The sequence below is a fragment of the Leuciscus leuciscus genome, assembly GCF_965113295.1.
Source record: "Leuciscus leuciscus genome assembly, chromosome: 14".
In the NCBI taxonomy this organism is placed as follows: domain Eukaryota; kingdom Metazoa; phylum Chordata; class Actinopteri; order Cypriniformes; family Leuciscidae; genus Leuciscus; species Leuciscus leuciscus.
In genome coordinates, this window is record NC_138738.1 from 36,902,148 (window position 1) to 36,922,545 (window position 20,398).

Genomic DNA, 20,398 nt, shown 5'->3' on the forward strand with positions numbered 1-20,398 from the left:
TTTGAAAAATGCTGGAAAAGTAGGTAGAGCCCAATGAAGAGGGGGCGTGCATCTGTGACATATCTCTCTGCAGGCAAGGGCGTGGTTAGTTGGTACCCTCTGATGTCAGAGGGTACCACAACTTCCAATAGGAAAATTCAACTGCAGTAGCCACTGTTCAACCTGAAGAGGGCAGCACTCAGACGTTTTTACACCATATTTTGTAAAATTAAAACACTTTAAACACAAATGTCAAAAAAACTACTTGAATCAATGAACAGCACTAATAAAGCCCCATTCTTACAGATCATTAACTAAAAAAAGTTGGTTTAGGGTTTAGTTACCCTTTAAACATTTTGATCAGAGATTGTAATAAACACTACACTGTCCCAACACTACATTTCCCAGAAAGCATTGAGACCGGAAGTGGCGTCACTGTGTAGGTTGCGCTGCTACGTGTTCGGACAAGGCAGGAAGTTGACATGTCACAGTTGCTGCATTGTTTTACACCTTGATTAATAAGAGATTTGCTTCAATAGTTGCTGATACTGCTGTCGAGCGGGTGAGTGTCAAGTTTTTACACACTGAGAAGGAGCATCATTGTAGCGAACTGCTTTACCAGGTTATCATGTAGGATCGAGCCGAGGCCCAGGTAGCATCATCATCATCATCATCATCATCATCACACACACTGTAAAGCTTTGGGTTTTCCATTGTTTATGCTTAATAAAGCGTCTACTTTTAGACTAGCAGGTTAGTTACTGTATCATTGCTGTCAGTTGTCATCCAAGGCCAGATTGTCTGTGTAAAGCAAGTAAGAGTGATACGACTGATCTAGGATCAGATTCAGCACTGCATGTTTACATAGCAGGTCATATTTCTATAGGAAGCACAAGAACTAACGAGCTGATTGATTATTAAGCTTGACCAATAGATTATATCTTAGTTTTCTAGAAGTTTTCAGAGACCTACTGTACAGTCTATGTACTGTAATGAAATTGTAATTGAGTTTGACTTGTTATTCTTTTGCCAAAACATACTAAGCCATAATTGTTGATAACGATCCAGCCACTCAAAAACAGTCACATCATTTAGTCCTAATGAGATTCACAAGATTTGTATGTTATAACTGTACCGGTCAAAAGTTTGGAAACATTACTCTTTTTAATGTTTTTGAAATAGAAATCTTTTCTAACAATATATATCTTTACTATCACTTTTTATCAATTTAATACATCCTTGCTAAATAAAAGAATGAATTTCTTTCAAAAAAAGAAAGAAAAAAATTACTGACCCCAAACTTTTGAATGGTAGTGTATATTGTTACAAAATATTTATATTTTAAATAAATGCTGTTCTTTTTTACTTCTTTTTTACAACTTTTTATTCATTAAAGAATCCTGAAAAAAAAAGTATAACCGGTTATTAAAAAAATACTAAGCAGCACAACTGTTTCCAATATTTATAATATATCTGCATATTAATGATTTCTGAAGGATCATGTGACTGAAGACTGGAGTAATGATGCTGAAAATTCAGCTTTGATCACAGGAATAAATTGTATTTTATAGTATATTCAAATAGAAAATCATGAATTTAAATTGTAATAATATTTCACAATATTACAGTTTTTTCCTGTATTTTTTGTTAAAATAAATACAGGCTTGATGAGCATAAGAGACTTCTTTCAAAAACATTAAAACTAGTAATATTTCCAAACTTTTAACTGGTACTGTATCTCTGATATACAACCAATAATTTGCATGTTGTGTTTTTTGTCATAACCAAATTTCTCTCTCATCCCAGCAGTATGTTGCCGACGAGCTCCCCGCAGATCCAGCGAAACGGCAGCCTCAGCGAGCGGGATGCGGCGCGGCACACGGCCGGAGCCAAGCGCTACAAGTACCTGAGGAGACTCCTGCATTTCAGACAGATGGACTTCGAGTTCGCCATATGGCAGATGCTTTATCTGTTCACATCACCGCAGAAAGTGTACCGCAACTTCCACTACCGCAAGCAAACTAAAGACCAGTGGGCCCGGGATGACCCTGCGTTCCTGGTGCTGCTCAGCATCTGGCTGTGTGGTGAGCTCTTGCGATTGATACATGTGACAGGCTTTGGAAATTAAACCTTCATTTGCTAACTAATGTTATCTCTGCAGTGTCGACGGTGGGCTTTGGTCTGGTTCTAGACATGGGTTTTGTGGAGACGTTGAAGCTGTTGCTCTGGGTCGTTTTCATCGACTGCATCGGGGTTGGATTGCTCATTTCCACACTCATGTGGTAAGGTGCCACACACACACACACACACACACACACAGGTTTGCATGCTGACAAAAATGTGAGTAATGTCCTTAAAGTCAGCCTACTGCGATTTTGAGTGAGGATCACCGCTATAATCATGTCCTTAAAGTCACCATAAAAATCTAAATTGACAGTTCTTATTTTTTTAGAGAATGTTGCAGTGTTTATTATAAATGTTTTATCTGTGTTACATCATTATTTTTATGCCCTGTTAATCTTTAATTAAAAACCTAACCTCCCCTCCCTCTTGAAAACGTCATCTGTTCTCTTCATGATATGTGTCTCGGCAGAAGGTGGGACTAAACATCCTCCACTGCTGACTGAAAACTTGAAACTTCCTACAATCCAATCAATTCCCAAGGACAAAATTAAGTCCCTTCCTAATAATAATAATAATAATAATAAATAATGATCACCCTACCACCAACAGTAGATAGTTTGCACTTGGGTAATACAAGCAAAACTCTCAGTACTCAATCTAAGAGTACGGGCAGGAACATAAGGGTGTATTCATTCTGTAATATGAAGGTACTAAACCATGGCAGGCCTTAAAAACTAGGACAAGTATTTTGAACTGAATGCGATACGCAATTTATTGTTAAATGCAAGGGCACAAGCAACTGAGCTTTGATTAGTGGGTAGGCCAGAAAACAAAGAGTTACAGTAGTCTAGAAGCGAGGTTATAAAAGCATGGATGACAGTTTCGGCATCTTTGAGATTTAGCGAACATCGTATACGGACAATGTTGCGAAGGTGGAAGAAAACAGGATTTAACAAGCTGGCTGATATGGGATTCAAAGCATAATCTAGAATCAAATTGCGCATTTTGGGTGATGAATGAACTATAACTCCATCAATATGAATGGAGAAGTCATGTTGGGAAATGACGAGGGATTTAGGGCTTACAGAATTTCTGTTTTGTCAGTATTCAGTTTTAAGAAGTTTTGAGCCATCCATATTTTGAGCTCTTGTAGGCAGGAAGTGATGGAAGAGGGAGGAAAAACAGAATTGGGTTGAACAGGAAGATAGATTTGTGTATCATCTGCGTTATTATGGAAATTAAGACCATGATGCTGTGTGATCTGAGCAAGAAGGAAGCATCTAGATTAGAAATAGAAGTGGACCAAGAACGGATCCTTGAGGTACACCACAGGAAACAGTGACAGAGCAAGATTTGTGTTTATTAATGCAAATAAATGGTTGCCTGTCTGAGAGATATGAAGTTAGCCACTGAAAGACAGTACCAGTGATACTGATAGCAAGCCAAAAATAATAATAATTCCAGAAGCCATTTCACTCGGATATACGTCACAATAGGGAAGAAAAGACTATCGCAACTTTCATTTCATGCCGACTTTAATGTTGAACTTGCTCGTATGATATTGATCCAGTTTCTGGAGTTTTTGTCTTTTTTTATTGTTAATTTTTAAAATGAAGTGTATTCTCCATTTTATTTGTAAAAAGAAATGTAATAGTTTTACAAGTTTTCATGAAATAAACCCAGACAGCACGGTTAGGACCCATTAACTGAAACTAGAACTATTATTAATCATTTTTTGTAATTGAATGAAAGTTCGAATTAAATAAATACTGGATGAAAAACTTAAACCTTTTATTGGATTAAAAAAAAGTGAAATGTTGCCTTGGCAACTGACTGAAATATTAAGTTAAAGAACTAAAATTTAAAAATAAAAAAAGAAGTAATGAAAATGCCAAAAGCACATAACAAAATTACTAAAACCTAAAAAAAAACTGAAAAGCTAAAAATAAAAGCCAATTCAAAATGTTAATAAATACTATAATACTGTATAAATAATACTAATATAACACTGCACAAAGCTGATGGTCCTGACTGGACATTATCCTGCTTCATACATGATTTCTTACCAAATTAATAAATGGACATGAAATATTGATCTTACTTATTTTATTATGTGATTATAATTAGGAAAACAATTTCCTGGGGTTGCCTGAATGTACAGTTTAGTGGTTAGTATTAAGCTATAATGTTTGTCGCAACTGACCAATCAGAATCAAGTACTTTAAAGAATGATATTATAAATCAGCATAATTTTACTAGAATTATTTTTTTTTTTCTGTAAAACTGTATAGTAATCCCTGTCTTTTCTTCTTCAGGTTTGTTACGAATAAATATCTGATGAAACCGAGCAGAGATTATGATGTGGAGTGGGGCTACGCGTTTGACGTCCATCTAAATGCTTTCTACCCTCTTCTGGTCATCCTCCACTTTTTACAGCTATTCTTCATCAACTGTAAGTAAAGATGTGTATATATGTATAATGAGCTGTACTGTTTTCAGTTATAGACTTTGTGAACACCTCTTGCTCTCTTGACAGATGTTGTTGTTACGAGTTCAGACTGGTTCCTGGGTTATTTTGTGGGAAACACCTTGTGGCTTATTGCAATCGGTTACTATATTTACATCACATTCCTGGGCTACAATGGTAAGTATTGTGATAGCTAGTGTATTTTTACCAGGGATGCACGATATATCGGTTACCGCCCGATATATGATCAGTTTTAATGTTATCGTTATCGGTCGGATAAGATATCTTGAAGCCGATAAATAACGGATTATTTCCTTCAGCTGAGACACTTCAGATGCGCACTCTTCGCCATGATGGTTTTGAATTGCTTGAAATATGATTTGAATCACTTCAAAAAAGGAAAATACAGTAAAGTGCAACATGTGCAGTGCTTGTCTATCATAAACAGTACAGGTCAAAAGTTTGGAAACATTACGTTTTTTTATATTTTTGAAAGAAGTCTCTAATGCTTATCAAGGCTGCGTTTATTTGATCAAAAATACAGAAAAAAAAAACAGTAATATTGTGAAATATTATTACAACTTAAAATAATAGTTTTCTATTTGAATATACTTTTAAAAAATAATTTATTCCTGTGATGCAAAGCTGAATTTTCAGCATCATTACTCCAGTCTTCAGTGTCACATGTGACATCCAGTCTACCACATGATCCTTTAGAAATCATTCTAATATTCTGATTTATTATGAGTGTTGGAAACAGTTCTGCTGCCTAATATATTTGATGAATAAAAGGTTAAAAAGAACTGAATTTATTCAAAAAAAATAAAAATAATCTTTGCTATCACTTTTGATCAATTTAACACATCCTTGCTGAATAAAAGTATTGATTTATTTCAAAAAAAGAAAGAAAAAAAATGACTGACCCCAAATTACTGACCAGTAGTGTATATTGTTGTTACAAAAGATTTCTATTTTTTAAATATTTGCTTTTTTTTTTTTTTTTTTTTTTTACTTTTTATTCATCAAAGTATCCTAAAAAAGTATCACAGGTTATGAAAACATATTAAGCAGCAGAACTGTTTCCAACTTTGATAATGAATCATCATATTAGAATGATTTCTAAAGGATCATGTGATAGACTGGAGTAATGATCCTGAAAATTCAGCTTTGATCACAGAAATAAATGATAATTTAAAGTATAATAAATTGAAAACCAATTATTTTAAATTGTAATAATATATCACAATATTACTTTTTTTTTTTCTGTATTTTTGATCAAATAAATGCAGGCTTGATGAGCAGGAGAAACTTCTTTCAAAAACATTAAAAATAGTAATGTTTCCAAACTTTTGACATAAAACACCTGCTACATAAAATTGTAATCAGACTCTCAAAAATTATATAAAATTTTGGATTTAGATTTAACGGCCAATATGTCGGTTATCAGCTTTCAAATATAAACAATTATCGGTTATTGTATGGGCCAAAATTTTCATATCGCTGCATCCCTAGTTTTTACCATCCATAAAGTCTCTGAACATTGTCTAATTTAATCTTCTTGTTTCTTTAGCGCTCCCGTTCTTAAAGAACACTGTGGTGCTTCTGTATCCCTTTGCTTTGCTCGGACTCCTGTATGTTCTCTCCATTTCACTTGGCTGGAACTTCACTAAAGGTCTCTGCTGGTTTTATAAGCACAGGGTCCAGTAGAGGACGCCAGAACGCATGAAGGACATTGCAGTGCACTTGTGCTCTTAAAGATGGGTGGAAAGTTTGGTGTCGCTCTTGGGACTTTTTGAAATTTTGTATTATCTGTAAATATCATGTTTGGTTGTAGAGGACAAGAGTTTCACTTGTTTATGGTGTCATGCCTTTTTTTTTTTCTCCTTAATTTGATACTCAACCCTCATTTAATGTTGTGATGTGGTTTTGAAAATGCAAACATGGGGAAAAGTGCATAATATGTCTGCTTGGATGCTGCACTTTTTACTTGTGAGAATGTGTACAATAAAGATATTTTTAAAGAAACGGATTTGTAGTTTATTCAAATATTGCCATCTAATGCATGAAATGTAAATGTGTGAATCAAATATATTTTCCATATTTTCCCTTTGTAGCTGCATATATGGTCATAATATATTCTTGAAAATTGTAACGTAAGGGATTGTTTTTTTTATTGAATAACAAAATGGTTCTAACGAAATTTAACAAACAACAAAAATCCAGATAAAATACAATACTAAATATAAAAAAATATTTGTATGGATAATAAAATGAATACATTTTGAGGGCTGCTTGGAAATCTTGCGAGGTGTGACATCACAGGTGCGCGAGCACCTCCTTTGGATCTTCTCGCGCGCACTCAGTCATCGACCACGCGCCTGCGCGACCCACACGTGACGTCAGACAGCAGCATGGCGGCCAAGGTGACTCCAGCGACACTGTATTTGACTGAAAATTTATGTTTCTCATTTTTATCTGACGACTCTTAATTGCAGTTGGTGTTTATGAGCGGGAGAAAAACTAATAGATGTAGAGATGAGATCAGTAGAGAGAGTGATTAAACGTTTTTAGCGGACCGGCGCGAGCATCACTGAGCTTATCACTACGCTCGGGCTGAGACTTTGACAATTGAGTATCTGTGAGGATCATAAAACCATAAAAAATATCTGAAATCTGCGTTAAACCGTATTAATCAGCTCTCCAACAGCCTTTTGTGTTGTTAAAGATTAGCTTTTGTTTTTAAAGTGTAGTCAGGCGTGGAAGGATCATGCCGTGTGGGCGAAATTGGGATCATTTTATTCTTCAGGGACTCAATGGCTTCATGTGTGTTTGTGTTGATGAATTAGTGGCTGGTTTATTTATGGTTAATTTGTGCTTTTTAAAAACTTAATTTAGTTTTGCATATATTCTGTGCAATATTTGTGAGCCAGAAAGTCCCAATAATATTGAATGTGCCCTTTAACCGCGTAGAGTATTTGGTATTTACGTGAGGATTTGGGAATAAATGTTAGTTTTCTCAATATAACCCTAATGAAACTAACGAGACCGCTAGATCTGTTTACTTGAAACATACCATACATGTCACTAGATAAGGGTAGGGCTGTTGTGACTATAATTATGGGTAAAAACACTTTAGTTTCACATTCCTTGCCCTTTAACCTTCTAATTATTTTGTGGTTTACAGGTGCAGTCAACCAAAAGGGCCGACCCTAACGAGCTGAAGGTCATCTTTCTAAAGGTAAGATAAAACAGAAGAAATCCTTCCTTATTTTGGTCTAATACCAGGTAATGATGGTTGGTTTCTTCCTTTATACTGTAGTAAATTGAGTCCATTGAGCAGCTTTGCACCGGCTGTGCAACCTTAGATGCAAAAGTCAATAGTGTCATGACTTTGGTCTGTCACTTAATCTTTATTTCCTTAGTCACGCTGCATTTTTAACTGTCGCGCTGTTGCTGGTAAGTTTAGGATGCTTAAGATGTCAGGTACACTTCAGTGTGCACATCATGACCGATTGGAGCTGTCTCCTTTCACCAAAAGCAACACAGAGAGAGACTTGCATGCTTGGGAACGTCTAGACGCCTGTGTGTGATTGTGGGTGAACAGTGTGTGTGTGTGTGTGTGTGTGTGTGTGTGTGTGTGTGTGTGTGTGTGTGTGTGTGTGTGTGTGTATGTATACGTATACACTATCTTTCTCCGTCTTTAAATGTCCTCCAAGGCTTTTTTCTGTTCGTGTAGGGATTTGTGATCACTTCCGCCGTTGAGATCTTATGGGTCTGTCAACCGAGAGTAGTTGTTTCTTGGGCCGCTTTGGTGTCTGGTAACAGTGACTTGTGTGCGATGTGGCTCTATTAATAGGACTCAAGCATGTAAGATGGATATATTGGAGGAAGACATGAATGTCAGGGCAATATATGGATGAGTGAAGAATGTATGATAAGGTCAGAGGGCATCTCCGGTCAACACTTTGTCCAGATTATTTTTCTCAAAACTGGAAAATATACAACTTGCTTGGCTCGTGAATATTATGTCACCTTTGCCTAGTTGTCCCAGTAGACGGATGTTGCTACTTGATAAATAAGATTGTAGCTGGCTTGTTGCCAAAAACAGTTGCCAGTGTTATTTTACACGACTGACAACAGTTTTGTTTCCTTAACACTGGGGGAATGCAGCATAATACTCTTAAAATATAGTTATAATGTTTGTTAAGCCCTGTTTTATGTATTGGTTCATGACTTTGATTTTTAAACCATGTTTTTGAGGTTTAAAAAATAGCATCACACATGTTTAATCATGCTTCATATCCAACACAAATGCTGTAATTGTGTGTTTTTTAATGTTTATTTTTCTCCTCAGTATGCCAGTGTGGTGGAGAAGGATGGAGAGCGGTACATGACACCCACTGATTTTGTGCAGAGGTATTTGGGCCTCCACACGCAGCTCCACTACAACCCTAAAACTGTGCAGCTGCTCGCCGGAGTGGCGGACACCACAAAAGATGGGTGAGACGAACATCATATTTTCTGATTCTGCACTTATTCTGTGTTCTAATTATTGATGGTTTGATATGAAGCCTGAACCTTCAGATCAGCTCAGATCTAGAAGTTCACTCACTTTTGCATTATTTTCTGCTGTAGCAGCCAGATGCAAATGGGATAATTTTGAAAATGTATTGCACATACACTCCTGTTCAAAAGTTTGGGGTCGTACGATTTTTAAAAATGTTTTTGAAAGATCAAGGATGCATTTATTTGATCAAAAATACAGTAAAAATATAAATATTTTGAATTAGTACAATTTAAAAGAACTGCTGCTCAAGAAACATTTATTATTATTAGTATTATTATTGAAAATACTTCATATGCTCCTTCATATTTTTTGTGGAAACTGACATAGAATAGAAAGTTCAAAAGAACAGCGTTTATTTGAAATATAATGTTTTTTAAATGTCTTTTCTGTAGTGGTGCAACGGATCATCATCGATCCGTGATCCGTTCGGATCAATATCTTCGGTTCGGCACTCACGTGATCCGCGGATTGATTGATGAAAAAAAGAGTTGTGCGCATGTTCAGTCCACACACAGCGTGGTCATGGCGAGCGTTATGAACCGCAGAGAGCGTGACGCCTCATTCGCGCCGCAAAACCTCCAGACGTGCGTAAACGCGTCTTTACATTGACTTCACATTGAAATCACTCGCGCCAGACGCTCTATTCGCGTTTGGTGTGAACGCAGCATGGGTGACGGCGAGAGAGAGAGAGAGAGAGAGAGAGAAAGAGTGCCTGCGAGTGCGAGCGAGCAAGGTAATACGTTGTCAAATATGTTTAAACTTAAATGAACTACACAAGTAGTTATGTCTCTTTGTATTAATTTGTCCTGTTATTGACATAGACCTAATGCGCGTCATTGACAAAATGCGCAACCAGATGTTCGAATAATTCGAATATGTGTTTTTTAGAGGGAATATTCGAACGTCATTTTTGAGCAATTTTGACAGCCCTATATGACAGTGGAAACACATAAAGCATTGGTCCATGTTTAAAGGAAGGAGATGCCTTTTTATGTTGCACTTTAAGTTGTTTTTCATTAATTATGTTAAAAAGAAGATATTATGCCTTGTGCACTTTAAGTTGATTTTATATATTTTAATTTAACAATTTAAAAGTGTTAATAAAAAAATAAAATAAAATTTTGCTGATCCGAAAAATGATCCGATCCGTGACTCTGATCCGAGAAACGATCCGAACCGTGAGTTTTTTTGATCCGTTGCACCCCTACTTTTCTGTCACTTTTGATCAATTTAATGTGTCCTTGCTGAATAAAAGTGTTAATTTTATTGTTAATAAAAATAAAAGCACTTTTGAATTGTAGTGTTCATGGCATAATTTAGAAAATTCTGTTTTGTACATAAAATCATGTAGTTGCAAGTGATCCAACTAATGTTGAGTTCAATAGAATAAAAAATGTAGCTTGTGCATGTCCTAATGTATGATTCTTCTGATTTTTCATTAAGGCTGATCTCGTACCAAGAGTTTCTGGCCTTTGAGTCAGTGCTGTGTGTGCCTGATGCCCTCTTCATCGTGGCCTTCCAGCTGTTTGACAAGACGGGCACTGGAGATGTGTCCTTCGGTGAGAACAGTAGTGACTGTATATAAATGTTTAGTCTTATTTCTTCTGTACACTGTATTTGTGTGTGCTATGTATTTTTACATGCTAACATCAAACTCCATTAAAATCAGTATTTGTGTGGTGATGGAGTTTCCCCATGTAGGTCGTTCTTGTTAATTCACTTATGAGGTTTCATTTAATGCTGCCTATGTAGACAACAAGGCAGCTCACAATGTTTTTGAACAGGGCCGTAGTGTTTTATTCCCCTTTACAGAGTCAGCTGATCATAATATAGTTATGCTGGAAAAACAAGCAGCTTAACCTTGAACACACAGTCATTCATTCACACACACATGTTCAGCAAAGCTATACAACACTATCAGTAATGCTGTAACGTCTAGTATGGACTGCGGGAGTGTAAACCTGTCCATGTCCGTGTGTTTACAGAGAATGTGCGTGATATCTTCAGCCAGACGACCGTGCACCACCACATCCCCTTCAACTGGGACTGTGAGTTCATCCGCTTGCACTTCGGCAATAACAGAAACAAACGCCTCAGCTACCTGGAGTTCACCCAATTCCTGCAGGTACTACGCCAAACATTTACACATAAGAATAAGAATCTTTATTGTCATTGTATGCACACAGTAGTAGTACACATCAACGAAATGGAGTTAGCAGTTCTGAACAAGAGGCATAAAACAATAATAATAAATAACTAGTAGAATAAAATAAACAATATAAATATAATTTAAACAATACATAGTATTAGTGCAACCACAGTATAGCTACTGTTATTGTAAAGTGAGGTAGTGCAAGAGTACTTTAAAAACAACATCAGTATTAGGGATGCACGTAATATCGGCCACTATATCGGTATCGGCCAATATATGTTCATTTTTACTGTTATCGTTATCGGCCTGGTTTGGCTGATATATTAAAGCCGATAAATAATGTATTATTTCCTTCAGCTGAGACACTTCAGATGCGCACTGTTCGCCGTGATGGATTTGGATTGCTTGAAATATGATTGGAATCACTTCAAAAAAAGGAAAATTCGGTTCAGTGCAACATGAGCAGCACAAGTATGTCATATCGGCTATATAAAATTATAATGAGAACATTATAATTGTGTGTTTGGGACATGGCTTTTAATGGTAAGATTTTTGTTTTTGTTTTCAGGCTCTCAAAAATTATATAAAAATTTGGAATTAGATTTAACGGCCAATATATCGGTTATCAGCTTTCAAATAGAAAGAATTATTGGTATCGGCCAAAATTTTCATATCGGTGCGTCCCTAATCAGTATTACGGGTACGTGCATGATTGTAAACACTGTTCATAGTAAAACAGTATATTATGATGGTAAACAGTACAAACATTAATGCAGCAGCACTATAATAACTAATAATGTTCACTTTTATGTGCCATATGATGTATGTAAAAAGGATGCATAACAGATAGGCTATGCAGATATACAGCTTTGTAGTTACATTCTTTACCAGCAGGGGCGAACAGGTCAACGCTAAACATCCAAATCTTGACCTTTTGGTCTTTGGCAGTGGTGAATTTAGTCATGGGTGACATCTTGATGGGGGGCGGCCATGCAAAAAATTATGTTTTGTGACAAATTATGTAAGGGGGTGGCAGGGGTTGGTTCGCTCAGGGCGCCATACTAGCTATAACTGGTCTTTGGCAAATTTTAAGTTCATCCCTCACCCTTCTGTGCTTGCATTTTCATAGGAGCTGCAGCTGGAGCACGCAAGACAGGCGTTCGCGCAGAAGGACAAGGAGAAGAGCGGCATCATTTCATCCTTGGATTTCAGTGACATCATGTCCACCATCAGACACCACATGCTCACGCCTTTTGTGGAGGAAAACCTTGTGTCTGTAAGTGTGCAGCTCTCTTGTGGATCTGCTGAGATGGAGTTTGTTGTAAAAGGTTTATGTGTGTGTCTCCTAGGCAGCAGGGGGCGGCACCTCTCACATGGTGAGCTTCTCCTACTTCAATGCCTTCAACTCTCTCTTGAACAACATGGAACTGATCCGTAAAATCTACAGCACTCTCGCTGGAACTCGCAAGGATACGCTTGTCACTAAAGGTGCGTGCTGTCCATAATAATCAGTTCATCTGCACATCAGAATAAACGGTTTCATTTTGCTAAATTGTCTTAAATTTTCTTTCCTCTCTCCATCTGTAGAGGAGTTTGTTCATGTTGCAAATAAATTCGGTCAGATTACCCCTATGGAAGTCGACATCTTGTTCCAGCTCTCTGGACTGCACTCCCAAACAGGGTACTTTCCTTTTTTAAAACAGGTTCATCCACATGTACATTAAAGCAGCATTATCAGCTGATCAGGTCTTCTGCAAGCCCCTCCTTTCTATTAAACATCTCTTATTGGACAGTTCTGCTTTAAATGCAAGTAGACAACTATTTTATTTAGTATAATCTCTTAAAGGCACACTATGCAGTTTCCGTTTTTGTCAAACAGCGCCCCCTAGAGTCGCTGTGGAGTACTTGTATTTAACGTTACTGTCGTAAATACCACTCACGCAGAGCCGTCTCTGCACTCTTCCGACCGCGTTTTCTTCGTCGACTCTGCCATGATTCACGTCTGAAATGCATTTGTCTATGGACATCGTTCATTCCAAAGCCGGTGCTGGATAAACAGCGAGCGTGCGTGCGACGGTAGGCTGCGGTAGGCTACATTATTTACGACAGCGTTAATGGACAATTCCGCTTCCAACCTGTAGGGGGACCGAAGAGGAAAAGTTATTTAGTGTTGCTTTAAGCAGACAGTCTACTAATACTCTAATGACAGTTAGTTGACATGTACTTGCAAAGTTACTTATAGTTAGTAGAATATCTAAAGTGGATCATTGAAATAAAGTGTTACAAAAATCTCTATTGCCTACCTGCCTATCATCTGATCAGGTGTTTATGTATGTTATGATGTATAGACGATTAAACCTGGCTGATATCGAGAGGATAGCACCACTGGAGGAAGGAGCACTGCCATATAATCTGGCTGAGGTGCAGAGACAGGTGAGTTAATCTGTATAGACTATCAGATAAGAGTCTTTTAGTGTTCATTTAAATGTGTATATATATATATATTACTGTGAGAAAATTGTTATCAGTGAGATTGCCTTGGCAAACACCGCTAATTATGGCACAAAACACCTTTTTACTTTGGGTTAAGGATTTGAAACCACTCTCACTTTCTTCAGAAAATGTAAAAACCTGGTTTAATCTTATTATTCAGGCTGCTTTCATATGTCTAAATAGACAACATGGTGCATTTATCTTGATAGCTCACATGCTGCTTTCCTCTGTGCAGCATTCGCATGGGGATGTATCTCGCTCTGTGTGGCTGCAGGCAGCAGAGTCCGCGTACAGGTTTAGTCTGGGCTCCATCGCTGGAGGTAAGATGTTACACCACGAGTTGGATCGAGGGCACCGACTGTGTTACGTATTTTCTTATGACAAAAGAAGGTGGTAGCAGGATGTTAATCATTCGCTCTTTTACTTCATCAAAGCTATAAACCATGATTTGCTACTTGCAATTGTTAGGTGGTATTAGGAGATGGCCAAACATTTGGATATGCCAGCCAGTGTACAAGATGACTTTTTTCCTAGAAGAGATGAAATGCACTTAAAATCTACAGTACACGTTAATTGTCAATTTTTATGCGTATGTTATCATATTACTGCTTATAGAAATGGACTAAAAACCACTAACATCCAATTTCATGGGTTTTTAAAAGAGTTGTGTTTCATAGCACACTATCAGGCAAAGGTTTGGGGTCAGTAAGATGTTTTGGTCACACTTTAGATTAGGGTCCAATTCTCACTGTTAACTACAACTTTTGCCTCAATAAACTCCTAATTACTGCTTATTAATAGATAGTAAGGTTAAGTTTAGGTATTGGGTAGATTAAGGGATGTAGAATATAGTCATGCAGAATAAGGCATTAATATGTGCTTTATAAGTACTAATAAACAGCCAATATCCTAGTAATATGCATGCTAATAAGCAACTAGTTAATAGTGAGAAATGGACCCTAAACTAAACCGTTGCGGATCATGTGATGCAGTAATGATGCTGAAAATTCAGCTTTGATCACAGGAATAAATTACATTTTAAAATAAAGTAAAATAGAAGACAGTTTTTTGACAAATACATGCATCCTTGGTGAGAATAAGAGACTTCTTTCAAAACAAAAATCTACTTTTATTTCAGAAGATCAAGAAAACAGTTTTCCATGTCTCGTTTAATGCACTTAATGCTGGTTTAAATTGATAGTATATACAGTATATGTTTGAGTGTACACACTTAAACCTGTGTGTTTGTTTATAGCCACTGGTGCCACAGCTGTGTACCCCATAGACCTGGTCAAGACCCGCATGCAGAACCAGCGCTCCACTGGCTCCTTCGTAGGAGAGCTCATGTACAAGAACAGCTTCGACTGCGCCAAGAAAGTCCTGCGATACGAGGGATTATTCGGCTTTTATAGAGGTTGGATTTGTGTTACGTTGACATCCCTGCTTCAGAAACACCATGTTAATTACCACTGATCTCGCTTTCTTTGTCCTACTCTTCTTCTGTTTGTGTGTTTCCCCTGCAGGTCTTGTTCCCCAGCTCATCGGAGTGGCTCCAGAGAAAGCCATCAAGCTCACTGTGAGTCTCATTAAACTGCCGGTAGAAAGCCGTTTCTGAGCCGCTGACGCTAAAGCCCATTACATGAGTTTCTGTGTTGTCTTTCTTCCAGATGAATGACTTTGTGAGAGACAAATTTACCACAAAAGATGATACGATACCTTTGGTTGCTGAGATTCTCGCCGGTGGATGTGTGAGTAACACAGAACTGTTAAACTGGGTTGTGTTGTACTTCACCGGCTGAACGATCTGTCTCTTGTCTATCAGGCTGGTGGCTCGCAGGTGATCTTCACCAACCCGCTGGAAATCGTTAAGATTCGTCTGCAGGTTGCCGGTGAGATCACTACAGGCCCCAGAGTGAGCGCGCTCAATGTGGTCCGAGACCTCGGCTTCTTTGGCCTCTACAAGGTGGGATATGCGATGCGTCTGTCTTTAAGACTTTGAATCCAAGCAAAATTGACATTGTAGCTTCTCACTGCTTGTTTGTGCTATGCCTTAGCGTGAACTATAACACATAAATGTGACTGGTTTTCCTCCACAGGGTGCCAAGGCGTGTTTCCTGCGTGATATCCCCTTCTCTGCCATCTATTTCCCGGTCTATGCTCATATGAAGACACAGCTGACGGATGAGGACGGGAGACTGGGCCCTCTGCAGCTGCTGACCGCTGGCGCCATCGCAGGTCAGAACATGACTTCAACTTTGTGATGCTGGCCCAGTTCAATTTCAGTTAAGGACTGGTTGCACCCTTACAATAACATTTTTAATACATTTGATTTATTTTTTAATTAATAAGGAATTTTTCAATTTTCATGAAAATAAAATTAACCTTATCTATTATTTTTTTAAATGCATGTTATTTGTTTTATTGTGAAATTAATCATTCGTTTATTTTTATTAAATTTTTTATTTGACCTCATCATTTTTCTACATGTCTGTTTTGCACTCTTGATGTTGCACTGTTTGTTTGTGTGTGTGTGTGTAAGTGGGAGTGTCCATTTTGAACTCTTGATGTTTTAGAGCTTATCCACTTTTTTAAAACTTTTTTTTTATGTATATATCTATACCCTGAAAATATAGCTTTTTGTTTTCATATTTTCTATATTTCCATTAATTTCCATTAATTTCCTATGGCGGTCATATTCGACTGTGAACAGCACAAGTATGCCTATTTTTCAAGACCATTTAGTGTTTTCAATTTTTTTTATGTTCTCTTAGCAAGTGACACACAAGTCAAGTTTCGTAACATTCAGATGCAGTAAAACATTTGAAAAATGCAATCAAAAAAAAATCCGTCTAACAGAACCAGAGGCATATTCTACCATTATATTAACCATTTTTATATATTTTTTTTTAATTTCCATTCAAAAGAAAATTCACCCTATCTATTTTTATTGCATGTTATTGGTCTTATTGTGAACGATTCATCCGTGTACGTATTTCATCTTTATAATTTTTTTTGTGAATTTTCTTCTGTGAAATTACTTCTCACTGCCAATGTAATAATTTATTCTGCTTAAACCCCGCCTCTGCATCTCATATTCATCTTCCTGCAATTTTGAGTGCAACAGAATCCAAACAACTGAAACATAAAAAATGAAAAAATGAGGGCAGGAACTTTGTTCTAGACAAAATGAAACTGCATCCGAGCAGATTTCCTGCTTTACGTTCAGATGTTCTATCTTGTATTAATAGATGTCGGAATGCTTTTAATTGACAGGTGTACCCGCTGCTTCACTTGTCACCCCTGCTGATGTCATCAAAACACGACTGCAGGTGGCAGCCCGCGCTGGTCAGACCACTTACTCTGGAGTGATCGACTGCTTCAGGAAGATCTTACATGAGGAAGGCTTCCGAGCACTATGGAAGGGAGCTGGAGGTACACACACACACACACACACACACACACACACACGTCACAGATTTCACTACAGTCTCGTCCATATTCACTCACAGTCCTCTCTCTGTCTTCTCGTAGCTCGTGTGTTCCGTTCCTCTCCTCAGTTCGGTGTGACCCTGGTGACCTACGAGCTCCTTCAGCGATGGTTGTACGTTGACTTCGGAGGACAGTAAGTGTTGATCATGTTAAACACACTTTTTACTGCCTGAAACTGGAAATATTAAAGGGATACTCCACTTTTTTTGGAAATAGGCTCATTTTACAACTCCCCCAGAGTTAAACAGTTGAGTTTTACCGTTTTCGAATCCATTCAGCCGATCTCCGGGTCTGGCCGTAGCACTTTTAGCATAGCTTAGCATAGATCATTGAATCGGACAGGACCATTAGCATCTCTCTCAAAAAAATGACCAAAGAGTTTCGATATTTTTCCTATTTAAAACTTGACTCTTCTGTAGTTACATCGTGTACTAAGACCGACGGAAAATTAAAAGTTGTGATTTTCTAGGCTGATATGGCTAGGAACTATACTCTCATTCCTGCGTAATAATCAAGAAACTTTGCTGCCGTACCATGAGTCCAGCAGGCGTAATGATATGACGCAGCGCCTGAAAATAGTCGACCCTATAGTCTACCGAGCTGGGGACTATTTTCAGGCGCTGCGTCATATCATTACGCCTGCTGGATATGCATTATCCCTTTAAGTTATGTGTTTCACCAGAGGATTCACACAGCATGAAAGACATCATGCCTAATCTGATAGCTGATGTACGCACACATTCATTTTAATTATGAATGAATGTGCCTAACGTTGATTGACTGAATAATGTTGACTAACATGTAGGGCAGGATTTTGTTTTTGCGCTTTTGGTCAAACATTTTATTCAGTGACTAAAAGCCCTATTTGGACGGGATTAACTTTACAAGGGTAGATGGAGTGATGTCATTTTACCACAGGACGTCTGTGATATTAATGGCCAATTCGCACGGGATAAGAGATCTCAGTAAATCTAGCAGAAGTGGGAGGGGTAACGTTAACTCGATTTACGCATCGCCGTCACCCTCCTGTCATCATGTGTGTATTACGTTGCTTCCTGATATCATGAGCGCAAACATATAACCTATATTTATATAACAGTTATGTCCGGTCGAACGATATAATAATTAACTTCAGATTGGATTGTGCTGGTAATAGGCACTTACCTAACGCTAAAAGATGTTTCGTGCCTCTAACAAGTGCTTTCGATCTTCTCTCTGATCTGAATGTGGAAAACACTTTAGTTTTGCCACAGACTCGTCCCAGCGTCTAGAACGCGACTGAATGCTTTTTCAAGCGTCTCCATACTTGGAAAAACCGCGGAAAACTACTTTTAAACAGGAAATGACAGAATATTTACGTACATATTCACAGTGGGTCTATTCGCACGGGATTAGTATCACCTGAGGTCATTTTTACAGACCTTTTTATTGAAGGTAAAAGTCGCTGTGACCTTTACTGACATTGTCCGTGATCATTACTGAGATACACATTCGGACGGGACTAAACACAGGGAAGCTCTGGTGATTCTTACTTCACCCCACCTCTCCATGTTAAACTAGTCCCGTCCGAATAGGACTTCAGTTTAGTGGCAGTTAGCAAACTCCTGAAATCGATTACGGAGCCTTTATCTGGAAAAATATTGCACTTTTGAGTTTCTTTGCATTAAAAGCATCAGCTAAAGCAACAACTTCTTTTCTTCCCCTTCCAGTCGCCCTGCTGGTTCCGAACCAACGCCCAAATCCCGGATCTCCGAGCTTCCTCCCGTCAGCTCTGAGCATGTCGGTGGTTACCGTCTGGCGGCCGCCACCTTTGCTGGGGTGGAGAACAAGTTCGGACTGCACCTGCCCAAGTTCAAATCCTCCGGGGTCACGACCATTCACTCCGAAACGCCCAAGGAACAAGCTGGCGCATCATAAAGTCAAACCCCGCCCACCATGGCCTTGTCCTCCAATGGCTGCATGCCTCCCTCCCATTTGCCTACATTTTTCCACACTTTATTTTCTCGTTCATTTCTTTCAGTTTTTAGGTGGGGGACATGGGAAATTATACTCGTTTTCAGAGTCTTGTTGCTTTAACCCATATCAGTGCCTCAGTTCTGATGAAGAACACTGGTTAGAGGTCATAGTGTGTTTGCTAAAGCACAGGGTAGACGTTTGCCACACTGATCAAGACCTGAAGCGACACATACAGTGAATTATCCATCAAGGGTCCTAGAGAAGTTCATCAGCCGCTGGTTAATAGTGAAACGACTGAGCTAAAGAGCTTTTCATGAAACACTCCTAAAAGAAAAACCACAACACGATGATGGTTTTCATGTGTCTCCATTCCCCAAGACGCACATACGCTGCTTTTGAGTTTTAGCCTCATGATTTCTGATGTATTGTTGTGATTGGAAGCATGCTGTAGTGCTTTTCATTTGCTCATTCGGCTTTGCGTAGCTTTGCACATGTACTGTATATACATGTACATCTCGTGCACAGAGACGTCCCTCTCTCTGCGTCACACTGACTGATGTACAGAGCTTTCAAAACTTGTGATCAACGAAATCATGGTCGATTTGAAAAGTAGAAAATAATTTAAATGCATTTAATTCTTGTATTTTATGGAAATAAATCAACATGGTTCAATTTTATTTCTAGTTTGTGAAGGTTTTATTGGGTTTATTACAGCAAGTTACAAAAGAGGTTGGATAAAGTGAATTAGTGAAATTGTTGCAATCATGCAAGAGCATTCAGTCATCCGGCAAATCAGGGTTCCCACACATTTTGATCAATGGATCGTCAGTTACGTTTCTATTCATGATTACTGGATGTAAATTTTTTTTTTTAAATAATTACATGTACAAAGTGCAATTTCTAGCTATGGAAATACGATTATGTGATATAATTCATACAGTGATCATTGTGCGCTTGAAAGTCCAATTATATTCCCATTCAAATAAGGGAATTTTAAGCAAATATACACCGCCCGGCCAAACAGAGTCGCTGATTGGATTTAAAGAGGCAAATGCTTAAGAGTCTATGATTGGATCATTATGGCTATGATTATTATGTTTTTAGTGTGTTAGTGTTTGGCAACAGTTCTTCTAACCCTTATTGATGGAGTGTGTAGCTTTTCATTTCTTAA

The 20,398-nt window shown here is 38.0% G+C and overlaps 2 protein-coding genes across 3 annotated transcripts; both read left to right on the forward strand.

Moving 5' to 3' along the window:
• Positions 1–405: 405 nt before the first annotated feature.
• LOC309513876 (protein unc-50 homolog) lies at positions 406–6,595 on the forward strand. 2 transcript variants are annotated; one of them, XM_082189966.1, is made up of 6 exons: positions 406–541; positions 1,786–2,063; positions 2,141–2,261; positions 4,419–4,555; positions 4,640–4,747; positions 6,141–6,595. In XM_082189966.1, exons 2-6 carry the CDS (start codon positions 1,790–1,792, stop codon positions 6,275–6,277), a joined length of 777 nt encoding a protein of 258 aa, XP_082046092.1. In that variant the 5' UTR covers positions 406–541; positions 1,786–1,789; the 3' UTR covers positions 6,278–6,595. The 2 variants fall into 2 exon arrangements, with proteins under 2 accessions (XP_082046092.1, XP_082046093.1); XM_082189967.1 differs by having other exon boundaries at positions 1,789–2,063.
• A 351-nt stretch (positions 6,596–6,946) lies between these two features.
• On the forward strand, positions 6,947–20,088 carry LOC309513859 (electrogenic aspartate/glutamate antiporter SLC25A12, mitochondrial-like). Its single transcript, XM_082189935.1, has 18 exons — positions 6,947–6,993; positions 7,755–7,808; positions 8,925–9,070; positions 10,581–10,696; positions 11,123–11,262; positions 12,419–12,565; positions 12,639–12,777; positions 12,877–12,970; positions 13,638–13,722; positions 14,018–14,102; positions 15,038–15,196; positions 15,306–15,358; positions 15,450–15,530; positions 15,605–15,745; positions 15,879–16,017; positions 17,056–17,214; positions 17,314–17,404; positions 18,981–20,088. Exons 1-18 carry the CDS (start codon positions 6,982–6,984, stop codon positions 19,186–19,188), a joined length of 2,049 nt encoding a protein of 682 aa, XP_082046061.1. The 5' UTR covers positions 6,947–6,981; the 3' UTR covers positions 19,189–20,088.
• The last annotated feature ends 310 nt before the right edge of the window (positions 20,089–20,398 follow it).

What these genes read in the sequence shown, in the direction of transcription:
- LOC309513876 (XM_082189966.1), top strand. Translation starts at nt 1,790, where the DNA reads ATGTTGCCGACGAGCTCCCCGCAGATCCAGCGAAACGGCAGCCTCAGC. An exon ending in GCTCAGCATCTGGCTGTGTG is followed by an intron (nt 2,064 to 2,140) that starts GTGAGCTCTTGC and finishes TTATCTCTGCAG; the next exon opens with TGTCGACGGTGGGCTTTGGT. An exon ending in ACAGCTATTCTTCATCAACT is followed by an intron (nt 4,556 to 4,639) that starts GTAAGTAAAGAT and finishes CTCTCTTGACAG; the next exon opens with ATGTTGTTGTTACGAGTTCA.
- LOC309513859 (XM_082189935.1), top strand. An exon ending in GACCGCTGGCGCCATCGCAG is followed by an intron (nt 16,018 to 17,055) that starts GTCAGAACATGA and finishes TTTAATTGACAG; the next exon opens with GTGTACCCGCTGCTTCACTT. An exon ending in ACTATGGAAGGGAGCTGGAG is followed by an intron (nt 17,215 to 17,313) that starts GTACACACACAC and finishes GTCTTCTCGTAG; the next exon opens with CTCGTGTGTTCCGTTCCTCT.